The sequence below is a fragment of the Salvelinus fontinalis genome, chromosome 20 (genome assembly GCF_029448725.1).
Source record: "Salvelinus fontinalis isolate EN_2023a chromosome 20, ASM2944872v1, whole genome shotgun sequence".
NCBI classification, from domain to species: Eukaryota; Metazoa; Chordata; class Actinopteri; order Salmoniformes; family Salmonidae; genus Salvelinus; species Salvelinus fontinalis.
Window position 1 is genome coordinate 32,014,581 of NC_074684.1, and position 19,138 is coordinate 32,033,718.

Sequence of the window (19,138 nt, forward strand, 5' to 3'; positions counted from 1 at the left end):
GAAAAAGTAATGCACTATAGGATATGAAGTGCCATTTGGGACAGAGCCTCTTTACATGCACAGAGCTGACCTGTCTAAATGAAATGTAATAACAGCACAACATGACACAGGATAGCGGCAGGTAGCCTAGTGGTTAGAGGGTTGGACTAGTAACCGAAAGGTTGCAAGATCGAATCCCCGAGCTGACAAGGTAAAAATCTGTCATTCTGCCCCTGAACAAGGCAGTTAACCCACTGTTCCTAGGCCGTCATTGTAAATAAGAATTTGTTCTTAACTGACTTGCTTAGTTAAATAAAGATAAAATAAAAAAATGTAAATAAGGATCAGACGGCCAGTGGGTTTAAATGTTTATTAATGTGGGAGGGGCTTATTCACATTGATTACACAGGGTGTGAAAGATGGTGTGTGTGTTCCGCTCTGTGTGGCAATCGTTTCGTAATTGTCTCAGAATATGTTTATATGGTTGTTTGCGTGTGTGTACACGTTTGCATGAAGGAGGCGTCTGCTAACCTGCAGTCGAACGGCATGCTCGTGTTTCCTCTTCATGTCGTTGATGTACCAGGCCACGCCTGTCATGGTGTAGATGGCTTCCTCCACTACCTCATAGCCCTCCTCTTCTGGGTCAAAGTGCTTGGCTATCTCCTGCAGAAGGAACACAATAGTTATTTAAACTAGTGCACTTCCCACAGACATGGCTCTTAAGTGAGTTGTTCTGTTTGTTCTAGTAAGAAGTTGAACCTACGGTGTCAATATATCTGAATCATTTCAAGCTGCTTTGAAGAACACGAGTTGGTTCCTTCAAAAATGCATCCTTTCTTCCTCCCATTCTCAAGAGTAATTACTGATCTGACATGGCTGGATAGGGGAAATCTATGGAGTGGAAACCCATCCTTACACCTATCAATTTGTGTCAGATCAGTGATAACTTCAAGGGAGGGTAGGAAGGAAAGATGCATTTATGCATTTTAAAAGTATTTGAACCAGGATGCTATGGCAGGGCATTCCTTGGGTGGTTAGTTGGATCAACTGCCTGGAGCAACTGCCTGGAGCAACTACCTGGAGCAACTGCCTGGAGCAACTGCCTGGAGCAACTGCCTGGAGCAACTGCCTGGAGCAACTGCCTGGAGCAACTGCCTGGAGCAACTGCCTGGAGCAACTGCCTGGAGCAACTACCTGGAGCAACTGTGGTACTTGATGATCCTCTCAACAGACTGTATTCCAATGGTATTAGTGCTGATCAAGGACCTGTCCAAATAATTGTATTATTTGTGATCTAAAAAAGGCAAAACTGATCCTAGATCAACACTTCTCTGAGACGCTTTGTGGATATTGGCCCTGATCTAGGATCAGGTCGCCCCCCTGTCCATATACATCTTATTCATTATGATCTAAAAAGACAAAACTTATCCCATCTCTGTACCTGAAGCAGTAGGTGGTACTTGAGGATCCTCTGTACAGGCTTGAGCAGGTAGGAGCCCAGGGGAAGGGAGCGTTTCAGAGAGGCCTGCCGCTCCCGGAACAACTTGGCCAAGGATTTGTTCCTCATGCAGTCTGTCAGAGCAGCCACAGAACTAGGTGGAAAGAGGACCGGGTCAGTACTACAGAACTAGGTGGAGAGAGGACCGGGTCAGTACTACAGAAACAGAACTAGATGGAAAGAGGACCGGGTCAGTACTACAGAACTAGGTGGAGAGAGGACCGGGTCAGTACTACAGAACTAGGTGGAGAGAGGACCGGGTCAGTACTACAGAAACAGAACTAGATGGAGAGAGGACCGGGTCAGTAATACAGAAACAGAACTATGTGGAGAGAGGACCGGGTCAGTAATACAGAAACAGAACTATGTGGAGAGAGGACCGGGTCAGTACTACAGAAACAGAACTAGGTGGAGAGAGGACCGGGTCAGTACTACAGAAACAGAACTATGTGGAGAGAGGACCGGGTCAGTACTACAGAAACAGAACTAGATGGAGAGAGGACCGGGTCAGTACTACAGAAACAGAACTAGATGGAGAGAGGACCGGGTCAGTACTACAGAAACAGAACTAGGTGGAGAGAGGACCGGGTCAGTACTACAGAAACAGAACTAGATGGAGAGAGGACCGGGTCAGTACTACAGAAACAGAACTAGATGGAGAGAGGACCGGGTCAGTACTACAGAAACAGAACTAGATGGAGAGAGGACCGGGTCAGTACTACAGAAACAGAACTAGATGGAGAGAGGACCGGGTCAGTACTACAGAAACAGAACTAGATGGAGAGAGGACCGGGTCAGTACTACAGAAACAGAACTAGATGGAGAGAGGACCGGGTCAGTAATACAGAAACAGAACTAGATGGAGAGAGGACCGGGTCAGTACTACAGAAACAGAACTAGATGGAGAGAGGACCGGGTCAGTACTACAGAAACAGAACTAGATGGAGAGAGGACCGGGTCAGTAATACAGAAACAGAACTAGATGGAGAGAGGACCGGGTCAGTACTACAGAAACAGAACTAGATGGAGAGAGGACCGGGTCAGTAATACAGAAACAGAACTAGATGGAGAGAGGACCGGGTCAGTACTACAGAAACAGAACTAGGTGGAGAGAGGACCGGGTCAGTACTACAGAAACAGAACTAGATGGAGAGAGGACCGGGTCAGTACTACAGAAACAGAACTAGATGGAGAGAGGACCGGGTCAGTAATACAGAAACAGAACTAGATGGAGAGAGGACCGGGTCAGTACTAAAGAAACAGAACTAGATGGAGAGAGGACCGGGTCAGTACTACAGAAACAGAACTAGATGGAGAGAGGACCGGGTCAGTAATACAGAAACAGAACTAGATGGAGAGAGGACCGGGTCAGTACTACAGAAACAGAACTAGGTGGAGAGAGGACCGGGTCAGTACTACAGAAACAGAACTATGTGCAGAGGACCGGGTCAGTAATACAGAAACAGAACTAGATGGAGAGAGGACCGGGTCAGTACTACAGAAACAGAACTAGATGGAGAGAGGACCGGGTCAGTACTACAGAAACAGAACTAGATGGAGAGAGGACCGGGTCAGTACTACAGAAACAGAACTAGATGGAGAGAGGACCGGGTCAGTACTACAGAAACAGAACTAGGTGGAGAGAGGACCGGGTCAGTACTACAGAAACAGAACTATGTGCAGAGGACCGGGTCAGTAATACAGAATGAGAGTCTAGAGGAAAGTATTGGACAATGGTTGAATAATTACACACAACACTTAGTTATGTGAATGGATAAAGCTGGTGCACATCTCCACACTTCTCTCTAGTACAATTCAATGTTTGTGTCATATTCCCCCAATTACCCATTTCAGTATGATCCTTTTCATCGGTTTTGTTTCTCACCCATTGAATTTGAGAAAATTGACTACAATTTGTACATATCTCTGGAGTGGGTTGAAAACACAACTTGTAGGTGTATAGGATGCACAGGAGGTTGGTGGCACCTTAATTGAGGAGGACAGGCTCGTGGGAATGACTGGAGCGGAATGGTATCAAACACATGGTTTCCAGGTGTTTGATGTCATTCCATTTGCTCTGTTCTTGTAGTTTTGAGCCGGTCAACCCAATTTTTCCATATAACTCCTTTTTTGTGTAACAGCACAGCAAACAGAGTATACTTTCCACCACTAGGTGTCAGTAGTAGAACAGTTGAGCCAGTAAAAGCTGCACATGCCAGGTACACTGGCCAGCTAAGAGAGTTCACTTACTTTGGATAGTTGGTACAGTACTGTGTATAGATCTCAAAATACTCTCTCTGAAAGAAAAAAATAATACGTTACATAGTCTCAATATTGTTCAAAAGGGAGTGTTAATTACACCAAAATTGATGACGAGTTATTGGTTTCGAGCACTGGACGAAACTCTTCAGCAGGGCAGAGAATCATGCACAGCATAATAGGACTGGAATTGCACTAACCTTCATGACGAAGCACCTAGCGATGGCAACAGGGTCGTTGTCACACATATCTAAGGACTGCAACAGTTCACTGCAACACAGAGGTCAGAGTTCAAAGGTGAGGCCTGGTTAGATCAAATGGCAAATTATACAGGTATGACTTTTGCAAATATATCGCAGATATCGTAGTGCTGTACATTTCAAATCACACTTGTAACATACAAACCAAAGCAGCATTTACTTCAGGCTTTGGTCGACAATTCCCTGAAATGCTACATTTCATAATCAATACTAGAAAAAGAGATGTGGTTAAATATTGTTCTGTGTCCATCTTGTCTTCAGGCCCAAAGTTGTTTGCTTTGGAGCGTCGGGAGCCATGATCACAGGGAAATGGGCAGAAAGACAATCTTCCAGCGTTGGGAGTCGGAATCACACTGGATGTCCTACCACACGAGAAACACAGCAAACCCAGACCGCAAGCCACATCACGCCACGCCCTACCACACGAGAGACACAGCAAACCCAGACCGCACGCCACATCACGCCACGCCCTACCACACAAGAGCCACAGCAAACCCAGACCGCACGCCACATCACGGCACGCCCTACCACACGAGAAACACAGCAAACCCAAACCGCACGCCACATCACGCCACGCCCTACCACACGAGAGACACAGCAAACCCAGACCGCACGCCACATCACACCACACCACACGAGAGACACAGCAAACCCAGACCGCACGCCACATCATGACACGCCCTACCACACGAGAGACACAGCAAACCCAGATCGCACGCCACATCACGCCCTACCACACGAGAGACACAGCAAACCCAGACCGCAAGCCACATCACGCCCTACCACACGAGAGACACAGCAAACCCAGACCGCACGCCACATCACGCCACGCCCTACCACACGAGAAACACAGCAAACCCAGACCGTACGCCACATCACGCCACGGCCTACCACACGAGAGACACAGCAAACCCAGGCCGCACGCCACATCACGCCACGCCCTACCACACGAGAGACACAGCAAACCCAGACCGCACGCCACAGCACGCCACACCACACGAGAGACACAGCAAACCCAGACCGCACGCCACATCATGATACGCCCTACCACACGAGAGACACAGCAAACCCAGACCGCACGCCACATCACGCCACGCCCTACCACACGAGAGACACAGCAAACCCAGACCGCACGCCACATCACGCCCTACCACATGAGAGACACAGCAAACCCAGACCGCACGCCACATCACGCCCTACCACACGAGAGACACAGCAAACCCAGACCGCACGCCACATCACGCCACGCCCTACCACACGAGAGACACAGCAAACCCAGACCGCACGCCACATCACACCACGCCCTACCACACGAGAGACACAGCAAACCCAGACCGCACGCCACAGCACGCCACGCCCTACCACACGAAAGACACAGCAAACCCAGATCGCACGCCACATCACGCCATGCCCTACTACACAAGAGACACAACAAACCCAGACCGCACGCCACATCACGCCACGCCCTAGCACACGACACAGCAAACCCAGATCGCACGCCACATCACGCCATGCCCTACCACACAAGAGACACAACAAACCCAGACCGCACGCCATGCCTTACCACAGAGAGACACAGCAAACCCAGACCGCACACCACACCACAGCATGCCATGCCCTCAGTGCTAGCGTGCACTTTGTCAGCCACTTCAAATGGGCAAACCAAAACTTACCATCCACAACCACTGGAGTAGCAAAAACAGTCCCCCGGTAAGACTAAACAATCAAGGGACGACAACAGACAGACGTGTCAGTTTGGTAAACAGCTTCCGAGGCCTCTGTCTTCAATGTCTTTGGTCTCACGGAGTTTTGCCATATAGCAGCCGGGAACACATGAGTTATTTAGGACAGGGTTTTAATTACAGGGCAGACTGGTAGAGGCAGTATAAGGAAATGGAAAGACTGATAAAAGGACAAGAGTTGGGGAGAAAATGGAAGGAGACGAGGTGAAGAGAGGGAGAGCGAGAGAGAAGTGTGGATGAAGAGAGGGGGAGAGAAGTGTGGCTGAAGAGAGGGAGAGAGAGAAGTGTGGCTGAAGAGAGAAGTGTGGATGAAGAGAGGGAGGAGGAAGAGGAATGAAGATCATGGCTACCTAGGAAGCATGATCTCCCTTTAACATGAGAAGCATGATCTCCCTTTAACATGAGAAGCATGATCTCCCTTTAACATGAGAAGCATGATCTCCCTTTAACATGAGAAGCATGATCTCCCTTTAAAATGAGAAGCATGATCTCCCTTTAAAATGAGAAGCATGATCTCCCTTTAAAATGAGAAGCATGATCTCCCTTTAAAATGAGAAGCATGATCTCCCTTTAAAATGAGAAGCATGATCTCCCTTTAAAATGAGAAGCATGATCTCCCTTTAAAATGAGAAGCATGATCTCCCTTTAAAATGAGAAGCATGATCTCCCTTTAAAATGAGAAGCATGATCTCCCTTTAAAATGAGAAGCATGATCTCCCTTTAAAATGAGAAGCATGATCTCCCTTTAAAATGAGAAGCATGATCTCCCTTTAAAATGAGAAGCATGATCTCCCTTTAAAATGAGAAGCATGATCTCCCTTTAAAATGAGAAGCATGATCTCCCTTTAAAATGAGAAGCATGATCTCCCTTTAAAATGAGAAGCATGATCTCCCTTTAAAATGAGAAGCATGATCTCCCTTTAAAATGAGAAGCATGATCTCCCTTTAAAATGAGAAGCATGATCTCCCTTTAAAATGAGAAGCATGATCTCCCTTTAAAATGAGAAGCATGATCTCCCTTTAAAATGAGAAGCATGATCTCCCTTTAAAATGAGAAGCATGATCTCCCTTTAAAATGAGAAGCATGATCTCCCTTTAAAATGAGAAGCATGATCTCCCTTTAAAATGGGAAGCATGATCTCCCTTTAAAATGGGAAGCATGATCTCCCTTTAAAATGGGAAGCATGATCTCCCTTTAAAATGGGAAGCATGATCTCCCTTTAAAATGGGAAGCATGATCTCCCTTTAAAATGGGAAGCATGATCTCCCTTTAAAATGGGAAGCATGAACCTTAAATGTTACAGGGACAATTTGGGTAAAAGATTCCTCATGAACACCAGCTGCACTCTGAAGTACAGCTATTGGGCATCGATGGTGAAGAAACAGGTAAAGAGCTTCAGGGCAATCACAGGTTAGGTTGACAACACCTCAGAACAGTTTGCTCATATCTCTTTTCTCCCTGAGGTGGAAAACACACCATCAGCACATAACTGAACAAACCAACCGTTGTGGTTGAAGCTTTTCACCCAGTAACCACACCAACAGGAATAATGGCTTTTCTATCTCTAACCAGGAGTTAGAAACACACAGGAATCAAATGAGTTAGAAACACACAGGAATCAAATGAGTTAGAAACACACAGGAATCAAATGAGTTAGAAACACACAGGAATCAATTGAGTTAGAAATACACAGGAATCAATTGAGTTAGAAATACACAGGAATCAATTGAGTTAGAAACACACAGGAATCAAATGAGTTAGAAACACACAGGAATCAAATGAGTTAGAAAAACACAGGAATCAAATGAGTTAGAAACACACAGGAATCAAATGAGTTAGAAACACACAGGAATCAAATGAGTTAGAAACACACAGGAATCAAATGAGTTAGAAACACACAGGAATCAAATGAGTTAGAAATACACAGGAATCAATTGAGTTAGAAATACACAGGAATCAATTGAGTTAGAAATACACAGGAATCAATTGAGTTAGAAATACACAGGAATCAAATGAGTTAGAAATACACAGGAATCAAGTGAGTTACTTTATTCCAGACCGGATGCCCTTTGGTTGTAGGGCGAGATCCTCAAAATAACATGACACTTCATGCCAAGTCATCAACCATCCCTTGATTGTCAGTTTGGAGAAGATATGTCGGGTCTACTTATATAACATAACTGTAGGGCCGGGACGATACCAGTATCGGGATTCTCATCAGCAATAAGGCAAGGAAACAAAACACAAAGCGGATTGAACTTGTTCAGGAAAACAGCCCTAATGTTGGAAACAAACATGATTATGTCGTCATCCAGAGTCACATGGATTTATTTCCCAAACTACAGCTCAACATGTTACATACAGCAGGTTTTTAAAGGACCAAAGAGTTCTGTCTGCTTCGTGTTCTCATTTTTGCCCTGGAAAAATTATTGCGATACTGGTATCGTCACAGCCCTACATACCTCTAGCAGGCACAACTTTACACATTCAAACAGTATATTGCACATCCACAGGCGTCTACAATCAAGCACCACTGCGGAGTTTACTGCCTCTTTGAAGATATCACGGAAAACAATAACCAGATGATATTACAGTTTAAATCAATTCATCTTAAATGGCACTTGCTTTTTTATTGACTGAATATATATGGGGCACTTTAGCAATGAGGATTTGTTATCTGTAATGGTGATGATAAATTAGGCATTGTTGCGATCTGTTGGCATATAGATAAATGCACATATATTTTTTTTCATTGCAGGCCTTATGTTCTAAACAAAAAGTACAAATAAATAATGTGAGTAGTCGAAGAGTCAAAACATGACAAATACTGATCACTAATACAGCACACCACATGTACTAGATTCTTGTGAAAGGAAGACATGCAGGGTAATAGTATCACATAAACACCACGGATAAAGGGGAGGTTGATATATAGGTACATCCTGAAAACCAGTACTGGGCAAAAACTATTACACTGAGAGGAAGGATTGAGAGGCCTGTAACACAGAACCCTTTTCCTAATCGACCCCCCCGACCGCTGCGTTCTTGTTTAGTTTCACATATCCGTGGAGAGAAACAGAACGTAAGCTCGCCAGATCAGGATGGTGGTACGAGGCTAGTGAGCAGCAATATTCCGTGTGCGAGCCTCTCAATCCCTTGTCACACAAATTCCAGACACACTTTATTTCAGGTGCTTTCTTATGAGCCAGCCGCCACACACACACACAAAATAATTACTAGGTAGGAAGTGCCACTGTGCAATGATATTCATAGAGTTAATCATCTATACCAGTCTGCCTAAAACGGAACAAATATTCATTCATCTTGATTTGCTGGCTCGTTGCAATACTTCTATACACTACCAGAGTTGTTAGAGGATGTACTCTGCTGTGTACCAAGGCCTCTGGACAGTGACCCTGACTAAAGTGCCACCGAATGATCCTACTTCTTCTCAATAGGCAGGGCTAGAAAATGCTTATTTTGGTGCTACACCTCATTCAAATACTCCAGTGTGGGTTTTGTATTTTATTCCAGTGACCCTGGGGAAAGCAATGATGCCTTTCGTTAGAGGACATTGGGGAAAAAACCATGCCGTTTGGCCAATGAATATAAAGCACAAGGCCATTTTCATTGTGCTTACTTAATGACAGACGTCTTACGTGCTACTGCAGTAGTAGGGGGAAAGGGGAGGCTATCGGTGTACCATCTCTGACTTCAGGGAGTATTGCATGTCATCGTAAATCAAAGTTAAAAGGGACAGGAGCCACCACTAACAAACATTGTTGTGGATGCTGGAGCATAGATGGGACTCTCTAATCTCAGGCACTGTAGGATAGCATTGGGTAGTGAGGTGGGTGGCCTGGACACGACCCACCACTAACAAACAGTAGGAGTGTGGTGACGTTACTGGTCATGAGGCCAGCTATCTTTAGCACACCGCTTTTGGTGTTCAGATGCTTCAGTGAATAAGAGGACGAGAGAGTAGCTATTTGTATGTGTACGTGCCCACAGACATTGTTCTGGGAGGCAGTGTGGCTAAATTATTTATTTTTCCTAAACACAGGACTTGGCGCCTGTTCACTTGCGACCCAAATCTCTCTCTCTCTGATAGGCCTCTGTGGGTCTCTGGCTCTAGATCTGACGCACTAATACAATTGGGCCTTTCACAGCACAAAGGACCACTGTCAACACAGGCGGGCCTTCTGTAAACTGCTCCCCGGCACCATGAACCAACTGTGGTGTACAAACCATGGATGACAAATGATGAGAGTGGTAGCCTGTCACAAAAGTGTAACCGAGTAAATATGCTGTTTCATTGTATACTGGAGCAAGACGTGCAATGAACGTGTGTCTGTGTGTGTCTGTTGTGCGCACATGTAGGCATGCCTGTTAACGTGTGTCTGTGTGTGTCTGTTACGTGCACATGTAGGCATGCCTGTTAACGTGTGTCTGTCTGTTGCGTGCACATGTAGGCATGCCTGTTAACGTGTGTCTGTTGCGAGCACATGTAGGCATGCCTGTTAACGTGTGTCTGTCTGTTGCGTGCACATGTAGGCATGCCTGTTAACGTGTGTCTGTCTGTTGCGTGCACATGTAGGCATGCCTGTTAACGTGTGTCTGTTGCGAGCACATGTAGGCATGCCTGTTAACGTGTGTCTGTCTGTTACGTGCACATGTAGGCATGCCTGTTAACGTGTGTGTGTTGCGCGCACATGTAGGCATGCCTGTTAACGTGTGTCTGTCTGTTACGTGCACATGTAGGCATGCCTGTTAACGTGTGTCTGTCTGTTGCGAGCACATGTAGGCATGCCTGTTAACGTGTGTCTGTCTGTTGCGTGCACATGTAGGCATGCCTGTTAACGTGTGTCTGTCTGTTACGTGCACATGTAGGCATGCCTGTTAACGTGTGTCTGTCTGTTGCGCGCACATGTAGGCATGCCTGTTAACGTGTGTGTGTTGCGCGCACATGTAGGCATGCCTGTTAACGTGTGTCTGTCTGTTACGTGCACATGTAGGCATGCCTGTTAACGTGTGTGTGTTGCGCGCACATGTAGGCATGCCTGTTAACGTGTGTCTGTCTGTTACGTGCACATGTAGGCATGCCTGTTAACGTGTGTCTGTCTGTTGCGTGCACATGTAGGCATGCCTGTTAACGTGTGTCTGTCTGTTGCGCGCACATGTAGGCATGCCTGTTAACGTGTGTGTGTTGCGCGCACATGTAGGCATGCCTGTTAACGTGTGTCTGTCTGTTACGTGCACATGTAGGCATGCCTGTTAACGTGTGTCTGTCTGTTGCGCGCACATGTAGGCATGCCTGTTAACGTGTGTGTGTTGCGCGCACATGTAGGCATGCCTGTTAACGTGTGTGTGTTGCGCGCACATGTAGGCATGCCTGTTAACGTGTGTGTGTTGCGCGCACATGTAGGCATGCCTGTTAACGTGTGTGTGTTGCGCGCACATGTAGGCATGCCTGTTAACGTGTGTGTGTTGAGCGCACATGTAGGCATGCCTGTTAACGTGTGTCTGTCTGTTGCGAGCACATGTAGGCATGCCTGTTAACGTGTGTCTGTCTGTTGCGCGCACATGTAGGCATGCCTGTTAACGTGTGTGTGTTGCGCGCACATGTAGGCATGCCTGTTAACGTGTGTGTTGCGCGCACATGTAGGCATGCCTGTTAACGTGTGTGTGTTGCGCGCACATGTAGGCATGCCTGTTAACGTGTGTGTTGCGCGCACATGTAGGCATGCCTGTTAACGTGTGTCTGTTGCGCGCACATGTAGGCATGCCTGTTAACGTGTGTCTGTGTGTGTCTGTTGTGCGCACATGTAGGCATGCCTGTTAACGTGTCGCCAACATCAAATCCATAATCGTTAAGGTGGTCTTCCAAGCTCAGCAATCAACATTTCCATAAGAGCAATTTCACCCATCAAATCAGGCACCTCAATTCTGAAATTCTCCTCTTGTAAATATGTAATGAACGTGACTTTGACCCTGAGAATCCTTACTTGTGTTGTGTTAAGGACACAATAGTTTCATCAATAGAATTGCCTTGACAATGGAAATAGTGTTAATCCTTGTGTAACTTGGGTACTGGGAAAAACAGTGTCACTCACTCTTTCATTCAGTCGTTCACTCCTTCGTACAGTAATTGACTACATCCTTACAAGGATAAGAGAAATGAGTAAGTCAGCGGCTCACCTGTTGAACTCGTAGATGTCCTCGATGTTTCCAAACAGAGCACACACCTGTTCTGGTCTAATGGGTAGGTCTGCCTGGTCGATGATGTGGGCCAGGTAGTCCTGCAAGGCAGATATAGTTACACCTCAGTCACAATTCACCTGACTACATCATGATGCAAAAGTCCCAAACCCCCAAAAAAGAGTGGATTCATTGACTTTTATTCATACATTTTAGTACGGATTTTCCACTTTTCATCACTGAGCATTTTAGGTCCACACACTATCTACTAAATAAAGTCTAACTAACTTGCGCCTTGTTCATGAAACATGCTCACACCTAGTCTTGAAAACACACATATGCTACTTTTCCCCCTTTTTTCAAAGAGCTATGGACACCTATCAAATCATAACGCTGTGTTTTAAAGTCCTATTACCACAGGGATTTAATTGGTATAAATGACTTGGTAAGAACGGGTACTTTCTGGACATTTTGGGGAAAATCGGAGCCACATATAGATAGTACCGCAAGCATATGGGGTGGCAGGGTAGCCTAGTGTTTAGAGCGTTCGGCTAGTAACCGAAAGGTTGCAAGTTCGAATCCCCGAGCTGACACGGTACAAATCTGTCGTTCTGCCTCTGAACAAAGGCAGTTAACCCACTGTTCCTAGGCCGTCACTGTAAATAAGAATTTGTTCTTAACTAACTTGCCTAGTTAAATAAAATACATGATTTTGGATTTTGTTTTGTACTTTTCTTCACGTATCTCTGTGGTGTTTGCATTCTGTTTCTATGAGAAACAAAGGATGGGAATGTATCAGGGACATCTAACTGTCTTTGACATGTATGTGCAGTCTGATATAACTAACACAAGTAGGGAGGACAGAAATACAGGAAAACTATTGTTGCAAAAATCGAGACATTTGTGTAGGAGTATGGCTAACTCTGGAATGTGCGTGTCACTGTAAGCATGACATCATAGACATAGGCATGACATCACAATGCAGGAAAGGGTATAAAAGCCCAAATCCACCAGTACTGATTCAGTTGAGTGACAGAGGGCTGTTGGTACATAGAATTAGGAATTCGAATACTTAAGAGTAATACAATATGATCTCTATGCGTTGGTAAGTACCTTCACCTGACTTCAGTAATACCTTAACGTTGTGTCTCAAATGGCACCCTCTCTCCTAAATAGTGCACTACCTTTTATCGGGACGGCCCACAGGGCTCTGGTCAAAGGTAAAGCACTATATAATCTGGTAGTGCACAACTGAAGTCTGTTTTTGATGAGTATTTTTATTAGGTCTTTATTGGAAATGTTCAGATAACTGCGTATCATTTTCACCCGTGACTAAAATAAGAAAAGGGTAGCTAGTGATTTAAAAACTACAAATTTAAAAAAACATAATATTCTACACTGGTCATTGGGAAATACCAGGATAAAGTAAACTAGCATTCATGCAACCCATGAAAGCCCATTTCAAATATAACCAAAACTAAAAGTGGTGCACTTGCCTCAGCTGTATATGTGTATACAGTACAGCAGGCAAATATTTGTCTCTGATTAGGCCTAACTGTTAAGGTGGCAGTGCATACAAATCCTATTCAATTGTTTTCTATGTAATTCAATGGGGCAGTTTACAGGACTCTATTGTGATGCTCAGCGTAGGCATGGTCAGCGTTGGCATGGTCAGCGTAGGCATGGTCAGCGTAGGCATGACATTAGAATGACATCACAATGCGGTGTCATGAGGTCAAACACACAAAATCCCAAATCCATTACTGATTCAGTCAGACAGTTAGTTGGAGTGACTGGATGATGGTGAGTAGAAATGTATTCAATGTCTTATTAAAACTCGGCTACTGGATAAATAGGAAACGGATAGCATTGTCGTTACATTACGTGTTTTAATAATTCAACTACTTGTAAAGAAAGATAGTTGGTTTAGAGAACAATGGCTATTGTAAAGAAACTGTCTCTCCAAGCAAATGATTCATATGAGGAAAGAACCAATCAGAATATGTGGGTGTGGTCACAGAGGTCAAAGTTTAGGCTAGTGGTGGGGCTCATTATTCATTCATGTATACTGTAGTACTGCTCATAGGCTCTTGGTGGTGATTGTTCCACCAGTCTAATGTCCATTGCTTGTGTTTCTTGGCCCAAGCAAGTCTCTTATTATTGGTGTCCTTTAGTAGTGGTTTCTTTGCAGCAATTCGACCATGAAGGCCTGATTTATGCAGTCTCCTCTGAACAATTGCTGTTGAGATGTGTGTTACTTGAACTCTGTGAAGAATTTATTTGGGCTGCAATCTGAGGCTGGTAACTCTAATGAACTTATCCTCTGCAGCAGAGGTTACTCTGGGTCTTACTTTCCTGTGATGTTCCTCATGAGAGCCAGTTCCATCATAGCGCTTGATGGTTTTTGCGACTGCACTTTCAAAATGATTTAAATTCCAGATTGACTGACCATGTCTTTTGGGCCAGCAGCATACCACCCTGCATCCCACTGCTGGCTTGCTTCTGAAGCTAAGCAGGGTTGGTCCTGGTTGGTCCCTGGATGGGAGATAAGATGCTGCTGGAAGTGGTGTTGAAGGGTCAGTAGGAGGCACCCTTTCCTCTGGTCTAAATTAATATATTCTAATGCCCTAGGGCAGTGATTGGGGACATTGCCCTGTGTAGGGTGTCGTCTTTTGGATGGAATGTTAAACGGGTGTCACTAACAATCCCATGGCAGTAAGGGTATGGGTGTTAACCCTGGTGTCCTGGCTAAATTCCCAATCTGGCCCTCATACCATCACGGTCACCTAATCATCCCTAGTTTACAATTAGCTGATTCATCCTCCTCCTCTCCCCTGTATCTATTACCCAGGTTGTTGCTGTAAATGAGAATGTGTTCTCAGTCAACTTACCTGGTAAAATAAGGGATAAATAAATCAAATTTTAGTAATGAAGGACTGTTTTTCTTTGCTTATTTTAGCTGTTCTTGCCATAATATGGACTTGGTATTTTACCAAATAGGGCTATCTTCTGTATACCACCCCTACCTTGTCACAACACAACTGATTGGCTCAAACGCACTAAGAAGGAAATAAATTCCACAAATTACTTTTAACAAGGCACACCTATTAATTGAAATGCATTCCAGGTGACTACCTCATGAAGCTGGTTGAGAGAATGCCAAGAGTGTGCAAAGCTGTCATCAAGGCAAAGGGTGGCTACTTTGAAGAATCTCAAATCTAAAATATATTTTGATTTGTTTAACACTTTTTTGGGTACTACCTGATTCCATGTGTTATATTTCATAGTTTGTGTCTTCACCATTACTCTACAATGTAGAAAATAACAAAAATAAAGAAAAACCCTTGAATGAGTAGGTGTGTCCAAACTTTTGACTGGTACTGTATATGTTCTGTTACTCCTGTTAGAAGAATGGCAAATGAATCGAGCAGTCATGACCTAAGGATCAAAGGTCAGAGAGTACTCACAGATAAAAGAGAGGATGAGTCAAAGAGAGCAGAGAGCACCAAGGAGAGGTGCAATATTGTACTCCATAAAGAAATGGAGAGGAGGTGGGAGGAGAGAGAGACCGAGAATCAGCTTCTAAAAGATAAGCTCCGCCGGATGGAGGAGGAAGAAGCAGAGCAGGCTCAGGAGGCCACGCAAAGCCTTCTGGAGAGGTGCAAAAATAAGGTCAAGAAAGAGAGAGAGAAAAGGACTCAGCTGGTTGAGAGGGCCAGGACCATGATCCAGGAGGAGACCAACAGAAGAACAGAGTTGGAGGAAGAGCTAGGGAAGATGAAAGAAGGACAGCTGGAGAAACTCCAACAAATCAAAAGGAAGATAGAGATGTGCCTTAGAAAGAATATGGAAGAGGAGTTTGAAGGACGACTACAGGAAGCTATTCAAGAGATTGAGAGGAAGAAAAATGCTGAAATTGAGTGGTTCAAGGCCATATGCAGGGAGGAGCAAAACCTGAAAGACTGTGATCTCCAGCTGAGACAGACGGGGATCATGAAAGCTGGTAGAGAGCATCGACAACAGTTTGAGATGCTAAAATGGCAGGCAAGGCAGACATGACCAAGATTATGATGATGATATATGACATTATATGATGACAATAATAATAATGATAATGACATTACATGAGTATTATGATGATTATTATTGAATAGCAGAATAGTGTTCGTAATTGCAATTGTTGTTAATTTAGTATTAACATTTTGAATTACAGAAAGCAAACGAGAGAATGAGAACCCAGAGCCTGACAGAGCTACAGGTGCAGGGTGATCAGGCTACACCGGAGCCCTGGGGACTCATCGTGTGCAAGCCCAGGCCCCAGGCCGACCTCACACCACAGTCCTGGCTCCAGACCCAGACTGACCAAGCTCCGGAGCCCAACCAGGATTCAGAGCCTGAGATGGCTGCCAAGGCTCAATGTATAGTGATGGACATCGAGTTTGATGACAACGAATGGATCGATGTTGATGTTGTCTACAAGGGGAGGATCGTCCCTTCATTGGAGATTGAAGCGGCCAAGCAGAGGCTCCTCAAGGAGGCAGAGGAAGCCGAGCAGAAGGCTCAAGCCGAGGAAGCTGAGCAGAAGGCTCAGGCCGAGGAAGCTGAGCAGAAGGCTCAGGCCGAGGCCTTTGAGATTGAACGTCAGAAGATCATTGCGGAACTGAAGAAGAACCACAAACAGTTCCTGGTGGATGAAGATGAAGCGAGAAAGGAAGAAGAGGAAGAAGAGGAGGAGCAAGAGGGCTCAGATTGCTCCAGCCTCCAGACCGAGACGAGTGACGAAGAGGAGAAGGACTTCCAAGATGAGGCAGAAAAAAAAGCGTTCATCAAAAACAGCAAGTGCAGAAGGGCGGTGTACTGGCTGAACAAAATAATAAGACAAAACCACGAGACAAAGATCAAGAAGACCTTCGTAAACGAGGAAAAGAAAGGGGACCAGTTGGTCATCAAAGGCAATTTAGACACAGGCATGACCTGTGCTATGTTTGAGCAGATAAAAAGGTCCAAGCTGCTGAGGGCAATGGAGGAACGAAAGAAGGTAGAGGAGGAATGGTTGAGGAGCCAAAGGGAAAAGTCCCAGAAGAAGCAGGCCAAGAGGCAACAGAAGAAGGAGAAGTCCAACGCCCAACCCTATCCAAAACAGGTACAATTCTCAGGGTTTGACCTCCTGTTGAATAAGTGTGCGTCATTTGAGCATTTCACATATTATTACAAAGTAGATTCTCTTGAAGGGTGCAAATTAACTGCCAGAATCAGACAACATGAAGGTAAATGTAGCGCTGAAACTTCTGAGGTACTGAAATTGGTTAAGGTTTATTTGAAACCAATGTAAAATAGTTTTTTTGTGCATTAGGGAACCTCAAAACAGTTATGGGTTTTCTAGCTCAGAATTAGTCCGTGAAGTTAGCACTAATGACATTAATATCCTGAAAGAGCTAATCATACAGACAGCAAAGTTCCATCCTGATTAAACTAATGTCCATTTTCTCTTCTCCTGTTGTCCTCTATTGGGGGTGAAAGTCTGCCAGACAGAAACTTTTCCCCTAACTGCAGATGCCAGATCACTTCTCCCCTCCTGCCGCTCCTTCAAGCCGTCCTTTTTTCCACCTCTCCTCCTTTCTCACGTCACTAAACATTTAAACAACCCGAGTGAGCGCCACACACACACACACACACACACACACACACACACACACACACACACACACACACACACACACACAACCCCTAATTTCTTAACTTTTTCTACTTTGACGAATAAAGTCTATTTACCTAAATACTTTCTTTGATTCAATGCCTCTATTATTATTTATTTTTACATCTGCCCTGATTGTCTCTATATTATTTTGGGTTGTATCTAACCAATACATGTAAAAGTTCAAACATAACTAACACAAATGATTCTGAGATACTCCGTGTTACACTGATAACATGCCATTTAAGTATGTTTTGAAAATTCATACTTTAGTTACTGTACCATTCTCTGGATGATGATTGACAGGACTGCTATGTTATGGTCAGGACTGCTATGTTATGGTCAGGACTGCTATGTTATGGTCAGGACTGCTATGTTATGGTCAGGACTGCTATGTTATGGTCAGGACTGCTATGTTATGGTCAGGACTGCTATGTTATGGTCAGGACTGCTATGTTATGGTCAGGCTTTTACATACGTCCGTAGACTGAAATCTGTATATAAAAAAAAAGAGGGAGCAATCCGACCCTTTTGCAAACTGCTTGACAAGTCAGCATTATTGTAGGGTCTGGGCTGATCTCATAACTGTAAACCCTCAACGATTATTTTGGCATCTAAACTTGGTCATGAGACAATATAACATATGCAAGTGACAGCATGAGTGTGTGTGTTTGTGTGTTGAATATTGATATGCCACTTTGTGCTAAAATAAATACTGAGACCCTCCAGCTTTCAGTTCCAGTCATTCAGGTTGGGTGGAGTCGTGTGTGTGTGTGTAACAGTTAGTCATCCATCCACTAGAGGGCGTAGGTGAACAGCATGTTGAAATCTTACATTTCTCATTTTTGTCTAGCAGTTCAAAATGCACTGAACAAAAGACAGTAATCATCGTGCTGGTTGACCAAAATAACACTGTTAGCGCCCACGTAACAGTCAGCTTCCAATTTGGCGCAAGCGAACGCAAAGCGGTATCCGCTTTACTCAGTGTAAGCAAGCGTCGGAGAGGGGCTTTGTACTAGATCTGTGATGTTAGGCTTAACATGCTGCATTTTGTTAATCCTCCTGGGAATGGGATGCAGTCCAACATCTGCAGACATTATAGCACATTCAACGTGGATAAATAACAGATAGGAACTATGTGTGGGCTATGTGCTTTAACCGAAGTGGTCAACTCAGGTCAAGGGATCATACGAGGTGAACAGAGAACACCAGCGAGAACAGAGATGCCACAACGACTGCGTACATCATGGCGGTTGTCTAAACATTGGAGTTTCGTTGTACCATAACCAAGGCCCAACAGAGGTTTTTGAAGGACACAACATTGTGCAGTCTGGTGAATTGAGGTTAGATAAAACTAAACAAAAGCTTATTCTTTACAAGTACACACACAGGTGGGCGGGTGCACGTACATCAGTCTCTGTGTTCATCTTCCAATGCAAATCTTTCTTTGGAATAGTTCATTACACAATGACGTGTGCAAATTTCCCCTTATCCAACAACACATTT

At 44.7% G+C, this 19,138-nt stretch overlaps 1 protein-coding gene across 2 annotated transcripts in view; it reads right to left on the reverse strand.

Moving 5' to 3' along the window:
• LOC129817724 (pleckstrin homology domain-containing family G member 3) overlaps positions 1-19,138 on the reverse strand; it is a 126,411-nt gene that overhangs the window by 22,899 nt on the left and 84,374 nt on the right. For both annotated transcript variants that reach the window (XM_055873231.1, XM_055873230.1), the window contains exons 4-8: positions 11,938-12,038; positions 3,937-4,006; positions 3,728-3,774; positions 1,421-1,571; positions 511-642 (exon numbers count right to left, since the gene is read on the reverse strand). In XM_055873231.1, the coding sequence (XP_055729206.1) occupies positions 511-642; positions 1,421-1,571; positions 3,728-3,774; positions 3,937-4,006; positions 11,938-12,038 (501 nt within the window). The remainder of the gene's footprint in view (positions 1-510; positions 643-1,420; positions 1,572-3,727; positions 3,775-3,936; positions 4,007-11,937; positions 12,039-19,138) is intronic.